This window comes from Mercenaria mercenaria, chromosome 15 (assembly GCF_021730395.1).
Source record: "Mercenaria mercenaria strain notata chromosome 15, MADL_Memer_1, whole genome shotgun sequence".
NCBI lineage: Eukaryota > Metazoa > Mollusca > Bivalvia > Venerida > Veneridae > Mercenaria > Mercenaria mercenaria.
Window position 1 is genome coordinate 41897496 of NC_069375.1, and position 22202 is coordinate 41919697.

The 22202-nt window shown below is 35.7% G+C and overlaps 1 protein-coding gene across 1 annotated transcript in view; it reads left to right on the top strand.

Moving 5' to 3' along the window:
- Positions 1-12240: 12240 nt before the first annotated feature.
- LOC123557018 (sushi, von Willebrand factor type A, EGF and pentraxin domain-containing protein 1-like) overlaps positions 12241-22202 on the top strand; it is a 60601-nt gene continuing 50639 nt past the window's right edge. The window contains exons 1-4 of the mRNA XM_053524202.1: positions 12241-12397; positions 18279-18374; positions 19563-19731; positions 20970-21106. Coding sequence (XP_053380177.1) covers positions 12319-12397; positions 18279-18374; positions 19563-19731; positions 20970-21106 — 481 coding nt within the window. The 5' untranslated portion in view covers positions 12241-12318. The remainder of the gene's footprint in view (positions 12398-18278; positions 18375-19562; positions 19732-20969; positions 21107-22202) is intronic.

Consider the following 22202-nt stretch of genomic DNA (forward strand, 5'->3'; position numbering starts at 1 on the left):
GGGAGGAAGCAGAAAACAATCCCTCACAAGAAAGTAACCTCTCTCTACAGCAAGCCAAGGCCAAATTCCTCAGGCACAAACGGGAAGCACAGAGGAAGAGCTGGAGAAACAAAACAGCCTCGCTCAACCTAGAGCGAGATGGCCAAACGCTGTGGAGATTGACGAGACAGCTGAACGATGAAGAAACAGGAAGAGGCTTAGTAACTTTGGAAGAGAATGGTGAACTATTGACGGGTAAACAAGCGGCAAACACTTTTGCCTCTAACTACAAAGATGTTTCCAACATCCCCATCAACAGGGAACGGCCAAGGGAAGCCCGAAGAGAAAAAAGGGAAAGGCAGACAAGCCAAGTGACACCAGAATGCATGAAGCAGGGCCTTAAACTGCATGAGCTACAGACAGCTCTTAGGCAGTTGAAGACAAAGAAGTATCCTGGACCAGATGGAGTCACAAATGAAATGCTGACCCATCTAGGCACTAAAGCAATTTACAAACTCCTGGAAATTTACAACTACAGCTGGACACAAGGACTGCTTCCACAGATATGGAAAGAGGCGGTCATGATCCCCATCCACAAGAAAGGGAAGGATCCAAAGAAGGCTGCAAGCTACCGTCCAATCAGCCTAAAAAGCTGTGTTGGAAAGACGATGGAGAGGATTGTGAATGTACGCCTGAAGTGGTACATGGAGACTAACAACCTATTCGCAACGCAACAAGCTGGCTTCAGACAATTCCGCTTCACTGAGGACCCGACCACTTATCTATCACAAGAGATAGAGGACGCCTTCCAATAGCATGGATTGATCTGCAGATGGCGTTCGACAAAGTCTGGACTGATGGACTCCTCGTCAAGCTGATGAGGACTGGAGTAGGAGGTCACATGCTGAGGTGGATTAAGTCATACCTCCACAACAGGAGAGCAAGAGTCAGTTTAGAACATGCCAGCAGTAGGAAGTTCCTGTTGCGTCATGGTGTCCCACAAGGCGGAGTCTTATCCCCTACACTCTTCTTGCTTTTCATCAATGATCTGGTGTCTGAACTACCGAATGGAGTTAAGGCTGCTCTCTAGGCTGACGATCTGGTATTATGGTGCAAGGAAGAACATGCCACTACAGCCACATACAGGATGCAAGAAGCCATCAACAAGCTTTCAGCTTGGGCTGAAGATTGATGTGTATCGATCAATACAGAGAGATCGTCCACCACACTATTCTCCCTGTCGTCAAAGCAGAGGGCGGGTAAAATCAAGATGGGAAATACTTCGCCGATTGAAGCAGACGAGGCAAAATACCTCGGAGTGACCTTTGACAAACGGCTAACCTGGAAGCCCCACATTAGTCAAGCAGAAGGGAAGGCCCGTAAGAAGCTTGCCATGATACGCAAACTTGCTGGAACAACGTGGGGAGCAAATGAGCAAATACTCAAGACAGAATATCAGGGAACAGTGAGACCCCATTTAGAGTATAGTTCAACTGCCTGGTCCACTACTGCCAAAACTAACCAACAGGCTTTAGACAAGGTTCAGAACCAAGCATTGCGTATCATGACAGGTGCTACGTGGTCTACACCTATCTCCTTCATGGAGAAGCTAACAGGCACACAGCCGTTACAAGACAGAAGACATGCAAATGTTCTGCTTCAAGCAGAGAAGTTCAGGTCTTTTCAAGACCATCCCATGAAAGCCAATGGGCTACACAAAGAATCGGCTCAAACGTAGCAGCTTCGTACATGAGGCAAAGAAACTCAGCCGAGATTTCACAACTGAGCTGAGCATACCAACGACTCCCCTAGGTAGTGAAGACATTATAAACCCACTAGCGAATGATCTGTCCTCAGTGACTGTGAGACTTGCTGTTCCTCGTCTTGACCGCGGGAAGCAAGAAGATGAAGACATTCGGATGAGCCTCACACTTCCTATGATCAATGAAGACAATCCTCCAGAATCATGGACTCATGTCTATACAGACGGATCAGTCACATGCGCCGTCAAAGATGGAGGAGCAGGAGTTTTCATTCAATACCCATCTGGCAAGAGAGAAACACTACATGCAGCCACAGGAAAACACTGCAGCAATTACAAGGCAGAGACTGAAAGCACTCATGAAGGCCGTCTCAATGGTTGAAGACTCGGCAGAAGAAAGCTCCTAAGTCGTCTTTCTCACAGATGCACTGTCTGTCATGGAAGCTCTGATCAACAATAAAGCTCCCCAGCTAGCCAGGAGAATGCAGAGCCTGAGTATAACCTGCAAAGTAGCACTTCAGTGGATTCCATCCATTGTGGACTTGCAGGCAATGAAGAGGCAGACAAACTGGCTAAGCTAGGAGCTCAGTCAGAACAACCAACAGAACTGTGAGTTACAAGGAGAAAGTCACCATCATCAAAGGGACTAACGAGACCAAGGATGGAGGAAGATGCTTTTCATCTCCTTGATCGGTCTGAACAAGTGATGATAGTCAGGCTCCGCTCAGGGCACAACAAGCTCAATGCTCACATGTACAAGAAATACAGACTGACATCATCGCCAACTTGTCCATGTGGCGAAGAAGATCAGACTGCGGAGCATATACTTCAGAGATGTAAAAGGCATGACCAGGAGCGAGCTGCGACTTAGCCGATAGATACCTCAATCCACCAGAAACTGTATGGAGGCATTGAGGATCTGCGGCAAACCGCAAGTTTCATCGAGGCTACTGGTCTGACAGTGTAGTCGCGAACGAAAAGAAGAAGAAGAAGTCTATTTTCAAATCGTCATGGAGAACATACGCCTCATCCGAGTATCGAACTCATGAACCCGCAATCCTAGATCTGCGCTTTCCTTATTAAGTTAAAATACATTAGTTGTAGAGCTATACATGACAGTAAACAGTTGATATGAGAAATCTCACATACTATGCATAATTTATTTTTGGTGGTCGTCATTTTTCTCAAAATACACTATATTATCTTTCCTGTCGCACGCAACTCCCAATGAGTGTAAAATAAGTCAACGTTCTGTTTATAGTCAGTGCAAAGCTTGAATTAATATTTTATTGCTGTCCGAAATGGAAAATGAATGCGTTTGCAGTGTCATCTATATAATATTATAAATATACGCACCATTTTGCTATCTTTAATACGTTAGAAGTACGTTTTGACCTTGTGGCCTTGCAATGACCTTGGAATCACATTTGGATAAACAGTACCAAAATATCTCTGCAGTTCATCCATATATAGAAATTAGCATTAATGCCAATCATTAACACGGCCACGTTTTACAGATATTTAGAAAGACTATAATAAATGTGTCAATACGCATAAAAATATTTTTTTTCTTGATGTTTAAGGTTTAGGAGTATATCACCAAAACACAGAAATATTTCATAAACGAACAACATCGTTACCAATATTTTACCTGACCATTACATGTTCTGCCTTACTGTTCCGTACTGAAAATATTCTGAAAAAGTTGGCCCCCTTTGAAAATGAATGCCATTTGTAAAGAAATAAAAATAAACAATTGCTGAAAACTGTGTTCCACCTAGTTATGTGAAATTTCAACACTCGCACGCTATTGCAATTGCATCAAAACAAACATGTGTAACAGTTCCTTGAAAATAGTGAGTTTTTAAAGGCGTTTGACTGTCTGCAAGTGGGGCCTCTTTAGACAGTCCTTTTTCGGGATTCGATGCTTATATCAGTATACTGACACTTGTTTTATAGAGTAATATACATGCTATCATAACAAAAACTACAAAACAAGTGTCAGTATACTAATATAAACATTGAATTCCGGAAAAAAGACTGCCTAAAGGGGCCCCACTTCCAGGCAGTCAAACGCCTTTAAAAACTCACCATTTTCAAAGAACTGTTACACATGTTTGTTTTGATGCATTTTAATTTCCCGATTCAAGGTATTTTTGCTGGAATCATGCCTGTCGTCGTGAAGGGCATAAGCTACCTTTCTTGATATTACTGGAAAGGTTTAAGGCGTGTTGCTGTGTCTGTAATTTCTTTGCTAAATAATTTCTTGAAGTCTACTCTTGTCTGTATTTCTCTGTACCTTGGCTTACGCAATATACCTTAGCTTTCAGATTTCTACTGTCTTGTCAATCCTATACTGAATATATATCTGAGAGTTATCTATATTTTGTCGTTGGAATAGTTTGTGTAGCTCTTTCTTGTCATTTTATACCTTTCTTGCTAAACATGCCTTACGCTTCGTCTGTATCTAAATCTTACAGGAGTCTCTTCAAGTAAGTTCTCGTATCTTTAACAACTTCATACGTACGTTTGTAACATAGTCATACAACCTCGTTCCTTTACTCTTCACTTCATTTCAATGGACAAAGATTTGCCGAAACATTTCTTTAGCTTCCAGATCCAAATTACCGTAGGCTTTTCTGGTTGAAAATAAGAGGGTATCGCCAGTATCAGACACAATATATTTGTAGCTAATCAGTTTAAAAGAAATAATTACAAGATTCTAATATGAATCTGTGATGCATAGTTTCTACTTTGTAAATCTTGAATTTCGCAGTTTCTATACTGTAAACATATTCCATACTGTTCTTTACTTACTTTTTCATTTACTTTGCCTTTCTGTAGTAATTGCTACCCTTTCTAAAAAACGCCTCCTCCTAATTTTTTGTACCACTGCTTTCATCTCCCTAAAATAATGCACCCTTTTCAACATCTACAACATTTCTATAGCTGTAAATTTAAGCTATATTTACAGCGGACCTTTTTCATTTTTAACAGCTCTATATCTAATTTGCATATTTCAAACTGTTTTGTTTATTCGTATTCGTATCGTAAAGTGAAATCTACAGCTGTGAAATCAATGTTGTTAAAAGGATGTACAGGTATGAATTTTAGATAGGAAGTGTCTAGGGGTACGGATCCGTACCTCTAGAATCTGATTCTAGAGGTACGGATCCGTACCTCTAGACAAGCCTGTTAGGGGTTTTCTAGGGGTACGGACCTCCTTTTTCTAGAGATTTAGGGTTATTTATATCTTAAATTTTGTTGAAAATGAAATAACAACAAAGTCTTAACCAGTCTTCACTTAAAACTTGGATCTAATTGGTTTACAGATACCAGCGTTCGTCCGATTGTTTACCTTCTCTTTCAAAACCTAAATAACCGAGGAACTACAAATGAATACACTGTTCTGTGCCGATAGGAATTATATAGTTTGTTATCAAATAAACTGTTGATAACAGCTAGATTAATGAATGAATCTATCCCTTAAATGAATTCTATTTGAAATTCAGCAAATAAATAAATAAATTAGGCATAATAATATGCACCAATCTATTTTGTTATTTAACAATGTACATTGTTGTATAATGATAATCGGCACGGAACTTTAATAATCAATTAAGCGACATTAAGTAAAAGAAACTGTTTGTGAAAACGTCCCATGTATCTCGTAACGGCAACCAAATGTGTGAAAAAGGGCTAATTATCAATTAAAAATGGTTTTACCCCAACATACTTAAAATTATTTTGTTTAATCTTCATATCTTTTTTTCTGCCCGTTCGAAACTTCGTGATTTATTTGGTGTTCTTCGGTTATTTACGTTCCGAAAGAAAATGTAACAAATCGGATGAATGTTGTTATCAGTAAACCATTTAGATCCAAGTTTAAGGTGAATTCTGATGAAATGTTATTTGTTATTTCATTTTCAACAAAATTAAAATGTAAATGACCTTTAATCTCTAGAAAAATGGAGGTCCGTACCCCTAGAAAACCCCTAACAGACTTGTCTAGAGGTACGGATCCGTACCCCTAGACACTTCCTTTTAGATAATTAAGATTGTTATTTTGAACAAAAATGCAGGTCTTTTATAGCTGTATAATCGATAGATCTGCGTGGACTCTATTCGGCGAAGCTGGAGGACTGTTCGAAGAAGGAAGCAATGGTCATTTATATATTGGTGATCAAATGTCTTTTTTTCAAAATGTTATCATTATAATTATGATACTTCTCCACGCAGTACAGGTGATAAATAGGTTAAAAAACATACATTTGCAAACTGAAAGTGAAAATAGAACTGTCAACATTACAGAATTACAGAATTAAAAAAGAAAAGAGGAAATAGTTCCGCGGATTATCAAGATAAATATATTGTACACATAACATAGATAGAGAAGAAACTCTAGAAAACAGAACTTGGTAAGCCTTTCTATTTTGTAATATAATGCCACAGCTTATGGAAAAGTCAACCTACGTTTTTGAAAATGGAGATAAAGAAAAAATTAAAGCTCTATGTTATAATTTATCGCTGCAGCCATACCGTTAGTGTTCTGCAACCCCGATTAAGTAGACTGCGTCTCTAATTTAAAAACAAAAACGTGTTAACGCAGTGTGACGAATAAATAATTCTACCAGTGAACCCTGATTTTCTGAGATTATCCCGATTTTCTAATGTTTTGAAGAAATTGGAAAACATACATTTCTTATGCAAATTTAAGAAATAGAGCTATAAACTTGCCTGACGATATACACAACTTTCAGGTGTATTAATGTATTGCTTTATTTGTCAAAACTGGCATATTTATGGTCAAAGCAAGTGTGTTGTGCTTAGGTGCTTTTCGAAACTAATAACTCAGATGAAAGATCTGGTATCGAGCAGACTGACTTTTTAGAAATGTTCATCTTAGTTATTGTCTGGAATTTTCTGTTACTGTCTGACTTGTTAAAATTTCACATGTTCTTTGTTGTTATTTTCTTGTTTTCTTTCTGCACCAAACATCATTTTATGGCCGCCACTATGCTTAGAGCTTGTAAAGTATAATTTGTCTCGCATAAGTTTACGCGTTCTTTTCATGTGTTTCCAGACTCGCAAAAAACTGTAAATACAATGCTAAATTGTATAATTATACATTGAATACCGACTTGGACATGACTGATCTCGAACGACCATATTATTTAGGTACAGCATATAGAGATAGAACCTAATTGTTTTTTTAAAGATAGAAGTAAATTAAATAAAAACAGAAATTGATTTCTAATTCCTTCAAATAACCAAAATCATAAATGTAGATTTTTTAAAATAGAAAAAGTGGAAACTCCACAGATCGTTCAACACGACAAAATCGAAAATGTTGCAGGCTCGATTTGATTGAGCCTGTTCATGGACGGTAGTGGAAATGCATGCTACCGTCCACGTCCTCTAGCCCCGGGTTGAGCAGAACTCAACATTTACACATGCTAAAAGTACAAAAAGCAGTTTAGAGACATCCGCAGATGTATTCATACGGCGGTGCACATGGAACCTTCAATGATACACGTGTTGTGGCGTGTAATTCCGTGAAAAGCGGCGTATGGTCCCCAGATAAAATAATGGGTTTGCCCCAAACGAGAAAACAATGGGCGGAACTAAACAAACTGGAATTTAGAAGAGGAATCTGAGGTTATGGAGCCTGCATATCACAGGAACTGTCAAAAGACAAAATTAAAAAACAGGCACCATATCCAAGGGGTGATTATACAATAAACTTGTTTATACATGTATATAACTAAAATGTTAATATTGAATTAAAAGCTGTGACCACAAAGAGTGACAACTCTTGCCTTAGGCAAGTACTTTCAAGCAAGTTTACCGTTACCTCCCTTGCAACTAAACCACTCAGACACAATAGCTTATAAAAAAGACAATTTGAATATATTTATATGTGTTTGTTTTACCCTTAAAAACAGCTTCAGATGTTTTATCAGCTTATTTACGGTAAAAATAACTTTACATCAGCCAATAATAAAATTAAATATCACTTACTATTTGCATCTATCAAAATGTCACATTTATGAGCAGATGTTGTAATACCTGACCGGTAAGATTAGTGAAAGTGCAATTATAATTGATCTGTATTTCCTATGTCTGCAGTAAAATGGTTTAAGAATCCAATATACTCATATTTTCCAGCTTATATTATCGAGGCCACGTTCTTTTCAAATGAAGGTTTTCGGTCGAGAAAGTCAAATTTCAAGGTTATTCCTTTCCTATAGCGTGTTCACTGACAGATAACACACAACTAAATGTTACTTATATTTAAAATACCAGCTTTTAGCTTCTTTTTGTGTTACTTATTGAAATGATATGTTCATCATCTTCTATTCTAAATAACATGTCAATCATAAAGTAGTCACCCATCTATATTTAACCTTAACATACTGTGTTTTGTATAAAATCGGTTTCACTTTTAGCATCATTTTGAGCATTCTTGGACCAATACACCACGGAGGAAGTCGTTCTTAACGACATTTCAGTATAAACTTTAAAATTAAGACAGTGTACCTCCCGTAACCTGTTACAAACGCTTTTCAATTTTGAAGGAAATCTAAGTAAAAACAACTCGTTCTTATGTGTTTCCATAACATATAATTTGTTAGTAACTAAGTTTTAAAGTCTTCTTATATATAGATATAGCAATTTCATCATATCTATATTATTTTCTTATTGTTTTTTTTTTGTTGTCGTAAGATCAGGGAGTCAGTACCTTTTAAAATATATATTGAATTTCAGATAATTGATTGTTTTGCCCAACACCATGTTTGTAAAGCTCGTTATATTAGTTTACTAGCTTCAAGCTTATACATTACAAAGTAAAATTGCTTTTTTTGCATATTTACCGGAGTTTGTTGACTGATATGAAAAATATTCATAAAGATGCAGGAAGGGTTAAAGGGGGTATTGCCAGTTGACAAATTTTTCAAAAAACAAGTACGAAATGTTTTCATGTTTTAGTTTTTATATATAGTGACATTGATCTAGCTTATAAAATCCATAGTTTGGTAAGTGAGATTTGAAGTTGATCATCAGCTTGATATTTTGAGCACACATGAAATGTTACTGCAAATTACGGCTGAAATTTTTATTCATGATTCACATTCACATAAAAGCAATCAGTAAATTGTATGTATCAATCTGGCTATTTTATCCTTTTTATTTTGGAAATATAATAAATTGCCGGTGTAGATGGTGTCTTAATTAATATCTATGCAAAATTGTAGAGAAAATTACTTGTTAGATATAATTGTTGAACTCAGTCACAGCTTATCAGGAAACAACGCAAAGACAGTTTTACCTGAGTCAGCAAACTCAGATTTATGTGAGTCATTTATCTAATGATTTGCTTAAACATGCTTATCAAATAATAATTGAAAGTTAACTATCAATTCAGATGACTTGTTTAATACAAAGTATGGAAATATCAATGAAACAAAACATTTACATTATCACATAAAAGAAACTGTAAACACTGGCATCTGATGTATAAATGCCAACATAAGAAAACTTTGTTGAAAACTGCATTTCTATTTAAAGGGTATCTTGACAAACAGATATAAAACGAATTACGTTTTGGTTTACACTTTCCATTGCCTTAATGTTTAACAAGTGTTTAAGGCTCCATTCCACAATCTTCTGAAGGAGTTCATCACAATATTTTGTGCATACCCACAGTCAGCAATTTCCACGATCCACCGACGAATGTGTATAGTTCTCGGATATGCAGCGTCCTTGTGCGAAAACTATATATTGACAATTTTTGTCGAGCAAATGTTGCCTTAAAAGGTTGTGGATGTAATGGTGTTTTATGGAAGGAGTTGTCGTTCGGAGTTCGCGTCTAAGAAATCATCTTGCACGAATCTAAAGCATTTTGGACAGCCAAAAGATAAAAGGTAAGGGTAGATAACTCGGAAGCACAGAGCACCACAGCACAGCCACAGAGTAACGCATTTGCAAAGGAGTTCCACAACAAAAATAAGCTGCAGCTGAAAAATATTACAGACGGGTTGCCTCAAAAATCCAACAAGTACATTTTAATTTTATGAAAAATACAGAAAATGTGTGTGAGTGTGTGTAGGGGGAGCGGGGGGGGGGGGGGGGGAGGGGAAAGAGGAACAAGGATGAATATTCAAAAGTTACCCTTCAACGTAAACCACAGCAGCGCAGACACTCGCGTACAAAAGACAATCACACACACACACACACACACACACACACACATAACTAACTTACATAGATAAACAAACAAACAGACAAGTAAGAAAGTTTGTGTCGCACGTATCTCAAAAAGTGTATGACCCAGACTCAGGAAATCTTATAGGAGTATTATTCATTCCAATTATAGCCTAGATTTAGTCAATTTGCATTAAGGGCCTACAATTTGTGTCTCAAGAAGTATTTTACCGAGATGAAGTTTATAAGAATGTTTTTGAGCATCTGAAATTGTGCACATGAGTTTAATTTTGAATTTACCTTCTACCTTGCTGCCCGCACCTCCTCCCTCCCTATCCCCCCCAAAAAATAGTATATGTTTTTTACTTTTCAGTTACTTTTATCTTGGGTTCTTGATGATGTTTTGGCTAATCCTTACCCCTAATTTATACCTTACGTTTTCCCAGTCTTGCATTACCAGCAAGTAACACATGACCGTACAGTGACAGACAGTTGGGGCACCAGTGTCCACTAGATACACATCTAATTTAAATTTTAACTCCTTCAATGCTCGTTTCTATATAACAGATACTTTATTAACCAGTCATTTAATTGTAAGAAAAGTAATTACGAAACTGTTTATAACATTGTGCTATTTGTGTTTAAGAAAGAAGAAAAAGTTCATGTTTTTTTAGTTGATTGGGGTAATAAAAAGCAATACTTTTGTGGATGTGGTGAATTTGAAAACAAGCACGTGTTGAAATTATTTTCTTGTGCTACTACTTTCTTTCTAGTTCTAGCTTACATAATCATAAATCTGGTAAAATTCTGTCCGCTAGATTTGTCATATCTTTAGAAAATACTTCCAGTTTATTTCAGTACTTTTCAGTTTTAGATATTTTCAACATTTCGCAAAAGCCCTTTTCTGTGTTTATATATCTATATGTTAACATTTTATGCTGACGTTACACATTCCATTCAATTCAGCAAGAGTACGGTTATCAATATTTCAAGTTTATGAATAATGCAAATGATAACGTTCGTAGAACGTACGTGCTTTTTAGATTCACCCGACTTAAACATTTATACACTTATCATATCAAAAATAAAAATATGATTAGACATATTCTTTTTAAATTTTAGGTTTAATCAAACCGAATTTATTTTTAGCAACTGAAATATACAAATACCATGCTCTACCGAGTATCGCAAGAATAAGTTATTATGATCGCCTTTGATCTTAGTCCACCCGTTAGTCCACTCGTTGTCTTGAGTTTGTTGTCCGTCGTAAATTCAGCCCACACATTTCTTGTAAACATATATGATGTTGCATTTCATCTAAAGCAATCTGAATAAACTTCAGCAATAGTGTCGGGGTTTATATTGCCGCAAGATTCCTAAAAATATTATTAAAATTGCTTTATTTGACCTACTGATTCACAAGCAGTCTTCATAAAACTCACCAAAAGTGAATTTGGAAACAAAACTATAGTCAAGCTTTGATGAAAGTGAAATGAAGATTTCTTGAGTAATAGGTTATGAGTTCTGGTTAAGTCGAAGTTGTCTTCTTTCGTCAAACCGAGTCTGCTATTGTGTTGCGTGACTGAGTTATATGCTTCCGAAGGATCCTAGGGCCTCCAAGGCCGAATGGGTAAGTTAGCTGTCTTCAAATCATTTGCCCTCGCCGATATAAGTTCGAGCCTCACTTTTGGTGTTGAATTCGTCTTGTGAGGAAGCCATCCATCTGGCTTACGGAACGTCAGTGGTTCTACCCAGGTGTCTGCCCGCGATGAAATAATGCACAGAAGGGCACCTGCGATCTTCACCCACCATCAAAGCTGGACAGTCGCTATAGACCTCTAATTGTGTCGGTGCGACGTTAAAACCCAGCAAAACAAACAAATACAAAGGTTCTTTTCAAACGTGACATTCATGTAATCTAAACAGTTATTTTTATAGCTCTTTTTGATGTGCAATTAAATCATACTTGCAGCAACTCTATAAATTTCAAGTATCTCCTAAACTATTGCTATGCTCTTATAGAGATCCTTAGGACGGCAGGCACATTGCAATATCGCCAGGCATAAGTTGTTGACAACACAGAAAATGACATCAGACGACCTTCAGCTTTTCCTAGAAGCAATGAAAATGAAACTATACAGGCTAAACTTGGAAACGAAAGTCGCGTAGTCAGAACAAATCCTAAAACAAACACTCTTTTTTCAGAGTAATCTTATAAGTATTACCAATAAACACGTCGTTTTAATGTTATCAGTATCGATCATTACTTGTTCAAAAGGTTTGACAGTGCAAACCTGTCTGCTGTTTTAAGAAGAAACTATTTCAAATGCATCAATGAGGAACTAGAAGGATAAGTGTAATTCTGATGTAAAATGGAAATAGGTTTGGCTTTGAGTATCCAATTGTTCTCGTTGTTCGCCACAATCCTGCTATTCACGGGATTATGTGAAGGTAATATATCAATTAAATTAAAATATCAAAGTTAAAAAAGAAACGCATCAATTCGATTGAAAATTAAATCAAGAATCATAAGATCAGGTATCAGAATTATTCAAAGACAAAAAAAAGAGTTTCTGGTGTTTATCTCTAGATACATTTCTTTTCTGTATATAACTGTATTCTAACAGCTGTGTCTTATTAGATCTACATATTGACCATGACCCGATGTCCGATAATTGCTTATTTGCCAAAGATAATTACAAATGAACGGATAACTATAGATTTGTCGAGACAATGAAAAATAATATTGTAATAGAATATTCGCAAATAATTTATCCAGTTTTGTGATATGTACTGTTTTAAATGTTAACATTATGAAGAAGAGAAAAAAAAAATTCAGAGAACAAAACTCGTCCAAGTTTAAAGAAAATCCGTAATTTGAATGTAGCATGTTGACAAACTCAAAACCTGAACAAAGACCGGCCTTGACCGATTGTTGTAGAATAGCCGAGAGTCAAAAGAAATAGTTTGCTTATAAGAAATATGACTTATAACTATAGATTTGTCAAAGATTAAAGAATCTTGTTTTTATTGTTTGATGGGACCTCCGTGACAGGAAAGTAAAGGCTACTGACCTTACCGCTGTGGTTTAGAAACCTTGCTTGGGGTACAGAATTCCTTCATGCGAGGAATAAGCCAGCTGGCTTACGGAAGGTCGGGTGTTCTATCTAGGTGCCCGTCTGCGCCTGTAATAATGCATATATCTCGTTAAAAAACATGACAGCATGTGGCGAATGTTTATGTCATAATATTCTCTAAGCAGTTCGAGCCATAAACACGTTTAGTCCAAGAGATAGGGCACTTTTATATACTTTTAATGACGCCGATTTCTTTTTGCCACGCCGGTATTAGGCAAATTCAGCCTATATTTATATGTGCTTCAACAAAAATGAAAACTGTTATAAATTGTTCTATTTACTAACCTGTTTCAAAGTTAGTACGAATTTATTTCATATTAGTACTAGGGTTTTTTTGGTAAATTGCAATTGCTATGGCGAAAACAATTTTGCCAAAATAATTTTGCCATTGCAAGAAATTTTATCATTTTTGCCATGGCATTTTCCTCCCAATTTTCTGAAAAACATGTTTTCTTTATTTTTGGACATATCTTTAGGTAACTGGTAACTTATTATATCATTATCCCAAAGAACTGCCAGGGAAGTTTTGCCCTGCCATGACAAAAATAAACTGTCATGGCAAAAATATGTCCATGGTAAAAATGTGCCATGGCAAGTCTATGGCAAATATATGCCATGGCAAGGTATTGTCATGGCAAATATTCTTAAGAGTCATAACAAGGTGCAACTTGACAAATACAAAAAAACAGTCGTTTTGTTGCTTCAGCGTGGGAGGGGAAACGTGACAAAACGACAGCTCGACAGCTCGACAGAAACAATAATATATAAATGTACGAAATAGCGACAAATAAAGGTATAAATAAAGATATTTTAAGCCCATTCCTTTTTTTTTTGGGGGGGGGGGGGGGGGGGGTGGGTGGCGGGTATAAAAGTACCTTTCTGATGTCCGTATTTTGTCAAGCTGTCCGGCCAATCGTGTTGTTGTGCTGCCGTGTTGGCAGGTCGAAAAACAAAAAACGGTCGCTTATTTCACAGATTTTAGTTTTCGACAGCTCGTGTCGGTGGGCATAAAGTGTTGTTCTCGCACCCTTTATTTGTCGATCTATCATATTGTTGTGAGTTCGCCCCGTCGACACGATAAGATGACAGAACACTGTATTTGTCGTGTTCTCTTGATTCTGTTGTTCCAAAGGATCTTTTTACAGGTTTTATTCTCACCGCAAACATGGCAGAAGTCAGTCACAAAATAAGCCACATATCGTAATTATTTAAAACTGTAAATGAATAGAGGATATTTGTTTGTTTCGGTGTAAGATTGAAATATCTTTCAACTTGTGATCACTAGATGCTATGTGTTTACGAGTTGCGTAGTCGTGTATGAAAGAGCAAAGTGTAGTGCCATGTCAAATAAAGTTTTCCTGTGGGAAAATATCAAATACATTTCACTCTTATAATTAAATATTTCACTTCAGTCAGAATATAAAGAAAGGTTTAAATCTCACAGAAGAAGTGTCAGTCCGTCAGTCAGTAACTTTTAGCGCCGGTGCCGTATCTTCAAATAGATATATTGTTCCCACGACATGAATCTAGATTACGTAATACTATGTTTGTGTAGTCATTGTTAAATGTTTAATAAGCAAATAAGAACTCTGTCTCATAGATTAAGACTTTGATGAAAAATGGATTAAATCTTATTTTGATGATTTTGAAACTACAAACAATATGACTGAGACGACGATGAGCGTATAATTCATCGGGGATACAATGATTTCAGTCTGTGTACTGTTAGTAAAAATTCTCCCTTTTTGTGTTGGAATAATTTGTACATATACAAATCATAACTCCAGTTACATTTTAATCTACATCTACAATGAATATGCACAGCAATTGTTTCAAAAAGAAAAGTTCTTCTTCTCTAAATATTTGCGACTTCGTAACCTCAGAATCTCAGAAAAGCATAGAGAGAATCGTAGAGAAACATGAAAACAACCCCTTTTTACAAGCTATCCCCCAAATATGGAATGCTACCTCATAAATTATAATATAAGCTTTACCAGCTAGGTAGCCTAGACCGTGGATATGGATTTAGGTACACGTTGAAATACACACTGACCCTAGCTGACCCGAGCATTCTGCATAAAGTAACAGATATTCTCTGCAATGAAATACTCTTAAGGGTAAGAAAATACATTTACAAAATAATAACAGTACTAGTATTAAGTATTAGACAAAGGCTGTCTGATTTTATTTCAAGGTTGCACATCGGATACTAGAGTGGTGATATTTCTGTTTTTCTTTTCGTTTATAATGGCAAATCAATAAGGAGTTAAAAAAAATAAAAGTATAAATCTAGCCAACAGTGCATGCGAATACTAATATTTAAAGGACTTCGGACACTTTCTATATGAATTTGCCTACTCCAAGAGTGAAAAATAAACCACTAAGAAATAAGTATTTAATTACATATACCATCAAAATACATATTTGAGATTATTTCTTAAAGTCAAATTTTTCAATATTTTTTCATAAAATGGTAATTTTTGCTCTAAATAGAATTACGTACCCTGTTATATACATATAAAAGCTATTTTGCTTTAAAGAACATTGTTCCCCCCCCCCCCCCCCCGTGCATCAAAACCATATTTGACCAGCATATGTAGATATTAATTATACACATTTTCTGTGACTATTGTGTTGATGCAAGGGGTGGAATTGTACTTTTAAACAAAAAATATAACTACAGGGTGTTCCCAAATGTAAAGTAACCAATACTTTTTATATTCATTTTTAATAATTTGATAGTCACATATTTTTACATCTGTTTGTAACTAAAATACTATACAAATGTTTGAATGGGCACATATAGGCATGTTATACATGTAGAGTAGTGAGAGAAGCAAATACTGTTAATTCATTATTATTCATTGGGTTAAATTTTCATTCGCATATCCTGTTTGTTTGTTGTAGTAGATTGGCAAATGTGTGCTGTAAAATACTAGCAACACACCAGGTAATCTTCTGCATGCCCTCCTCGCGACGCGCACACCAGGATGTAATTTGTTTTCCATTTTGTTTTTATTATTTTTTTTTTGTATTTTTTATTTTTTTTTCATTTCTTTATTTCTTCATCTTTTTATGTGCATTTATATTTATTTCTTTTAGACACATACTACATGTGACACGCATTCATCACTTCATGTTCTTCCTTCAGTAAAAACTGAATTGAAGATTTTCTTTGCGGCGGACTAGGCTTAAACACAACAAAAAAAGGGGCAATATGTGCACAGCATTTTATCTGATCCTGACTATAGTCTATCCAACAGAAATAAAGCTTGGCATTGATATGCCTGTGATGCATAGGTCAAGAACAGTAGCTTCTTGGCATGTCATATCAGTGACGGTTTCACATTCAGTGTGATGCCACGAAAGTAATGTGTCAAGTCGCTTTCCATGCAGATGGCATATACAAATAAGGCTAGACGCGAACACGAACTAAACGGTCCAGCCGAGTTTCAGGTGGAACTTTTAAGCAGCGACCTGCTTCAACTTTTCGAATATGTTTTGCCCACAACTTCAGCCCTGAATAGACAACATTATCTATAGATGGGTTGTTGTCAGACTTATCCGGATTTAACTTTTTCCGATCCAGCTTCCTTAGGCAAGCCTCAGATAGAACTGTCATTTCGGATACATTTTTATTACATGTTTAAGCGAAATGAGCCGTGGTATGAGAAAACCAACATAGTGGCTTTGCGACCAGCATGGATCCAGACCAGCCTGAGCATTTGCGTAGTCTGGTCAGGATCCATGCTGTTTGCTTTCAAAGTCTATTGGAATAAGACAAACCGTTAGCGAACAGCATTGATCCTGACTAGACTGCGCAGATGTGCAGGCTAGTCAGGATCGATCAATGCTGGTGGCAATTGCACTATGTTGGTTTTCTCATGGCGCGGCTCAAATATTATGTGTGCCACTGGTGCTTATCCTAAACAAAATCCTACCCTACGGCCTTGATAAGATTACTGACTTTTCTTATTATTAATGTTATACATCACACAAATAGCTGCCATCACTTATAACAGAGCTATACAGACATGTACATGTACTTAAATAACTACCTGAACCACTGTAATATAACTGACCGGTCACTAATACATGTATACCTATTCACACAATGTAATGCGTCAATAACTTTACATTATGAACAGTGTATAGATAAATCAAGTACAGGTTGTTTGGAAAAATATCGTTCCCTTTTTTATTTATTTATAGGATTTAAATCTTAAAATGTAATTTTTTCCTTAAATAAACAGATTTTGTCACTTTTTTCGACTGGAATTAAAATATTTAAAACTTCCGTAAAGTGATGACATTATATTTTCACGGAAATTTAAACATTTTATTTTTTCAAGAAAATATACCCTGGCCCAGATAAAATAAGAAAAACATCTTGATAGGAACAGATACAAATCAGTTTCTGCTGTAATAAATTAACTAATACATTGGTTTATCACTGACTCGAAACGCTTTGGGTATTGTTTAAATACTTAAGCAGAAATTTGCATTTGAAATGTAGGCTAGAAGCATATGATAGTGTCCGAAGTCCTTTGTTTAATTAGCATCTTTCTACTGTTGTAATGAGGTACTTATGACATTTTAACAGAAAGTATATTGTGATAACGTATATTTGGATCTACCTGTACAGTCTGTTTCATTTACACTTTTAAAATGAACATCAATGGTTTGAAGTCGTGCCCTTGATTTTTCCTTTTCCTTATAAATATAAAAGAGAAAAAGTTAATAGTTAGTTTCAGACAGTTCAGGCTAGAACCTCATTTGGAAAAGAATGAAACCAAAATTGCTTCTTTTGAGAAAACCATTGAGCAGACTTCAGGAAGGTCGGTGGTTCTACCAGTCGTCAGCTCATGCCTGAAAGTATTACCGTCAGGAGAGGCGCCTGGGGTTTTCCTCCACTATCAAAATCTGGAAAAATCAATTTAAGTGTCATACTTTTAAACTGCTTACCCTAAAATTAGATGTACCTTTTCTATGACTTAAGAAAACATTAGTTTTGTTGAATGAGCAGTTAAATATTTTGTAGACTGTTTATATAGGCAATATATACCTAAGTTGCCTGTTAAAACAAATCAGATTACATATAAACAATGTACATGGTATATTGACTTATACCTTGAATAGTGCATACGCTTGTTTTTTTATGATAACCTTTTCTTAATAATTTGACATTTCTTCAGGCAGGTTTTCCAGTTCTCTTACTTCAGATGATCCAATCAAACAAACTAGTTTCATCAATTTGGAGCAAAACAGTTCATCAACTTGCAACTATTTCTGTGAGTACGTTTGATAATGCACATACCTTGATGCTACGTTATTATCTCTAAACAGTGAATATAGTATTAAGCAGCACAATTTTTAACTACGTTCTGTTTCATGCTGCTTAAAGGTATTTGAAAAATATTAAAGTGCATATTTTCCAGAATTATAAGGACATAAGGACAATGAGCTTTAGGTGTAGCGTTTGTGGAAGCATTTGAACACAAAATAAGCTTTTTCTATTTTACTATTTTGTTTTGAAGCTGGAAAACATTTAAACTGTAATATGTGTTTGCCTTTGTCTGTTCGAGTCCTCGTCTATAAGAATTGCTCTTTGTCTTGTGTTGTTGTATATTCGAAAACAAAATAACATAAAATAATGTCTTTAGATATATTTTCTGTTGAACGCCGTAGCACCTCAGTCTCAAGAAACGACTTCAATGGGTTGTCTTTAATTTAATGTCTAAATACTTATTATTAGGCCTTCCCAATAAAATGTTGTCTGATATGAGTCAAGTGCACGTGATATAGACCGTCGTAAAATATATATTAAGATTTATCAAATATTCTAACTGTCAAAATATTAACATATAGTAATTTTCCGTTGCATTCATTTTCCATATAAAATGGAATCTCTGGATGATATTTATATGTAACACAACTGTATTTCCCCTTTTTATTTGTATATTTATAAGATGTACTCCATCCATTCTCTAATGCATGTTTTTTTTCCTCAATTTAATGTTGTTGATTATAGTTTCACTTTCCATGTCGTCTTTGTACTTATCTTTCATGTTCGTATGAAACATTTATCACGGATCAAGAAACGTTTATATGTTAATATTACTAAATAAAAATCTTTTGAATTTTAAATCTTTTTATAAGATTACGTGTTGGAACTAGATCAAATACGGCATAAAACCAAAAATAACTAACTGTTTTTTCTCACCAAACCTTAAAGTGTTAAAGTGAAACAAAATGACCGCATGACTGTCCACACCACATTAATTATAGACAAACTAAAACGTTTATTTCTATCGAATTTAAAAGAAAAAATGTCGAAAGAGCAATACTCTAAGGACAATCGGCAAGCGAATGACAAAGTTTAACCTTTTCATCAGTGTTAAGAAATAATGTCTGAAATGATATTTCTATTAGACCTCCTATCAACTGTGTGGTAACCACACATTTCTATTATATTATAGGTAATACTACTGTAAACAACGACACTAACAAATATGCCCCTCCAGAATTTACTGACCCATGTACACCACCAGAAATTTTATCAATATATATGTCTACAAATGTAGAAACAAGTGTAGAAGTGTTCTGGACGGAACCAAATGCAACGGACCAAAACGGAGATGTACCAAGGTAAAGCTGAATATAGTTTTCTTTATTTGGCTTAAGACTCAAACAAAAACAACGCATAAGAGTTTTAGATAAAACCAAAAGGTGAATTATTTGCCAAAAATGCTTATTTGTTAGTTAGTAATATTAGCAACGTAAACGGTGTCCCGTTAGCTTGAAACAACAAAACAATGATACTGCAATGTTAAACTGTCGAAATAACGTAACAGTGGAAATCACGGTGGTAAAAACACGAAGCTAAGATGTGAAAAGTCAAAATAACGAAAATACGATGGCTCAAAGTCGAAATTATTCCGTTCTTTCATTATCGCACTTTTGATTTTTCACCATCGTGGTTTCGTTGTTTCGACTTTTCAAACATCGTGGTTTCGTTGTTTCGACTTTTCACAATCGTAGTTTTGACATTTCACCATCATACTTTCGACTTTTCACCATCGTACTTTCGACTTTTCAACATCGTAGTTTCGAGTATTCTCGTTGTATCGCCTTCCTGATGCCTATGCGCACAGGTCTGCTTACGATTACAAGGGGGGGGGGGGGGGGGGGGGGGGGGGGAGAGCGTAATTATGTTGTCTGAAGAAGGTACTTTATTACTCTTTTTTTGTACATGTATATACATACAATTCTTTAGGTAGATACTTCATTTGATCAAGCTAAATGAAATATATGTCACGATTGTAGTCTCAATAAAATTACATTGTTTTGTATGTAAATAAATCATGCTAAGTGATTCAGACTCCAATTCATGAAGATCGAAATATCTACCTAATCAATTGCATTTCTATACATGTACAAAATACTTCCGTCTTCAGACGACATGATAACGTCCTACCTCGTGAATGGTATAGAGATGTGCGCATGCGCACCAAGAAGACGATACTATGATGTTGAAAACTCAAAACTACGATGATGAAAAGTCAAAACTACGTTGGTGAAAAGTCGAAACTATGATTTTGAAAAGTCAAAATTACGATGGTCGTCGAAACTACGATGATGAAATGTCGAGACAAAGAAACAAACATGTTGTAAAATCGAATAAACGAAATTCTTTTCACCATTGTAGTTTCGTTGTTTCGACTTCTCACCATCATAATTTCGTGTTTTCATCATCGTGATTGCAATTTTTCACCACTGCAGTTTCGTTATTTCGACTTTTCGTAGTATCGTTTTTTCGTATGCGGCGATGGCTCTAACGGGACGGACCAGCAATGTAATTACTAGATCTGTTAATATTTTGTCAGAATTGATCAAGTTACTGGTGATACGAATGGTTCTTATTTCAATGGAACGGCGGAAGGACACAGATACGACATTGTTTACCTTGCCACGGATAAAAATGGGCTTAAAGACAGTTGTTACTTCGCATTCCAAGTATACGGTATGTTTAGATGTCTAGTTACTAGTTTCGTAAACTGGGATGGGTAAGCTGGTCGTCAACCTGATTTGCAGTAGATATGTATGAGCAGGCATATCTCATTGGCATTTGATGTTTGTGCAAAAAGTTGAAACAATAGAACGATTAGTTTGTTTTCTTTTTTTCGATAGATATGAAGAGTGAAAAAAGTAAGCATATTTAGGTGCGTAGTCATAAACTGATAGATTTTAGTTTAGAATCAGGTCTTAACATGTAGTGTCTGACCTAGATAATTTGAGGTTTACGCATTGCCGTTTTATCGTCCAAAACTTCTTTCAAAGCGCTATTTATTAAGACATTATTCTGCTCTGTAAAATTTCTGTATAAGCTAAAACAAAAAAGGATATATAACACGTATAAAGAAATGACCCATCTAATATCGTTGCCGTTTTATTCTCTATGAGAAAAAATTACAACATAAAATTACATATTTATAAACTATTACTTTTATCTTTGTATTATTACATGCCAGTTGATGGTCAATGCACTGCACCGGTAGCAGTAGAAAACGGCCACTACGTGTGTTCAAATGGGTCAATGCCTGGAAGTAAATGTACATACAGGTGTAATACGGGATACAGAATGCATGGATATGCATACGTCATTTGTCAGTCAAATAAACATAGCTTACCCGTCTGGTCACCTGCACCCACATGTGAAGGTATGAAGATGTACAAAGTTCATTTACACAGTTCATCATGGTACATTGTGTGAAAATGTGTTCCTGTTAGTCTTAGTCTTAAGGTAGTTCTGCACGTTTGGATCGAAATTTTTTCTACAATGTAGAATTTGATTTAACTCTGATTTTTCAAAATTTCAGAATATACCTAGAAAATTCAGCAAATTAAAAAGATAGGGTCGTGTGCTTGATTTTTTGCAAGACTGATTTGAAAATATTAGACCTCACGCAATTTTTCATAATGGAAGTCTATGGGAAAATCATAACTTTCATAACATTTTCGCGAATAGAAATTTTTCTACAATGTAGAATTTAATGAAACTTACTACATTTGTAAACAAACATATGGCCTATAATGTGGTGAAATAAAATGTATAGGTC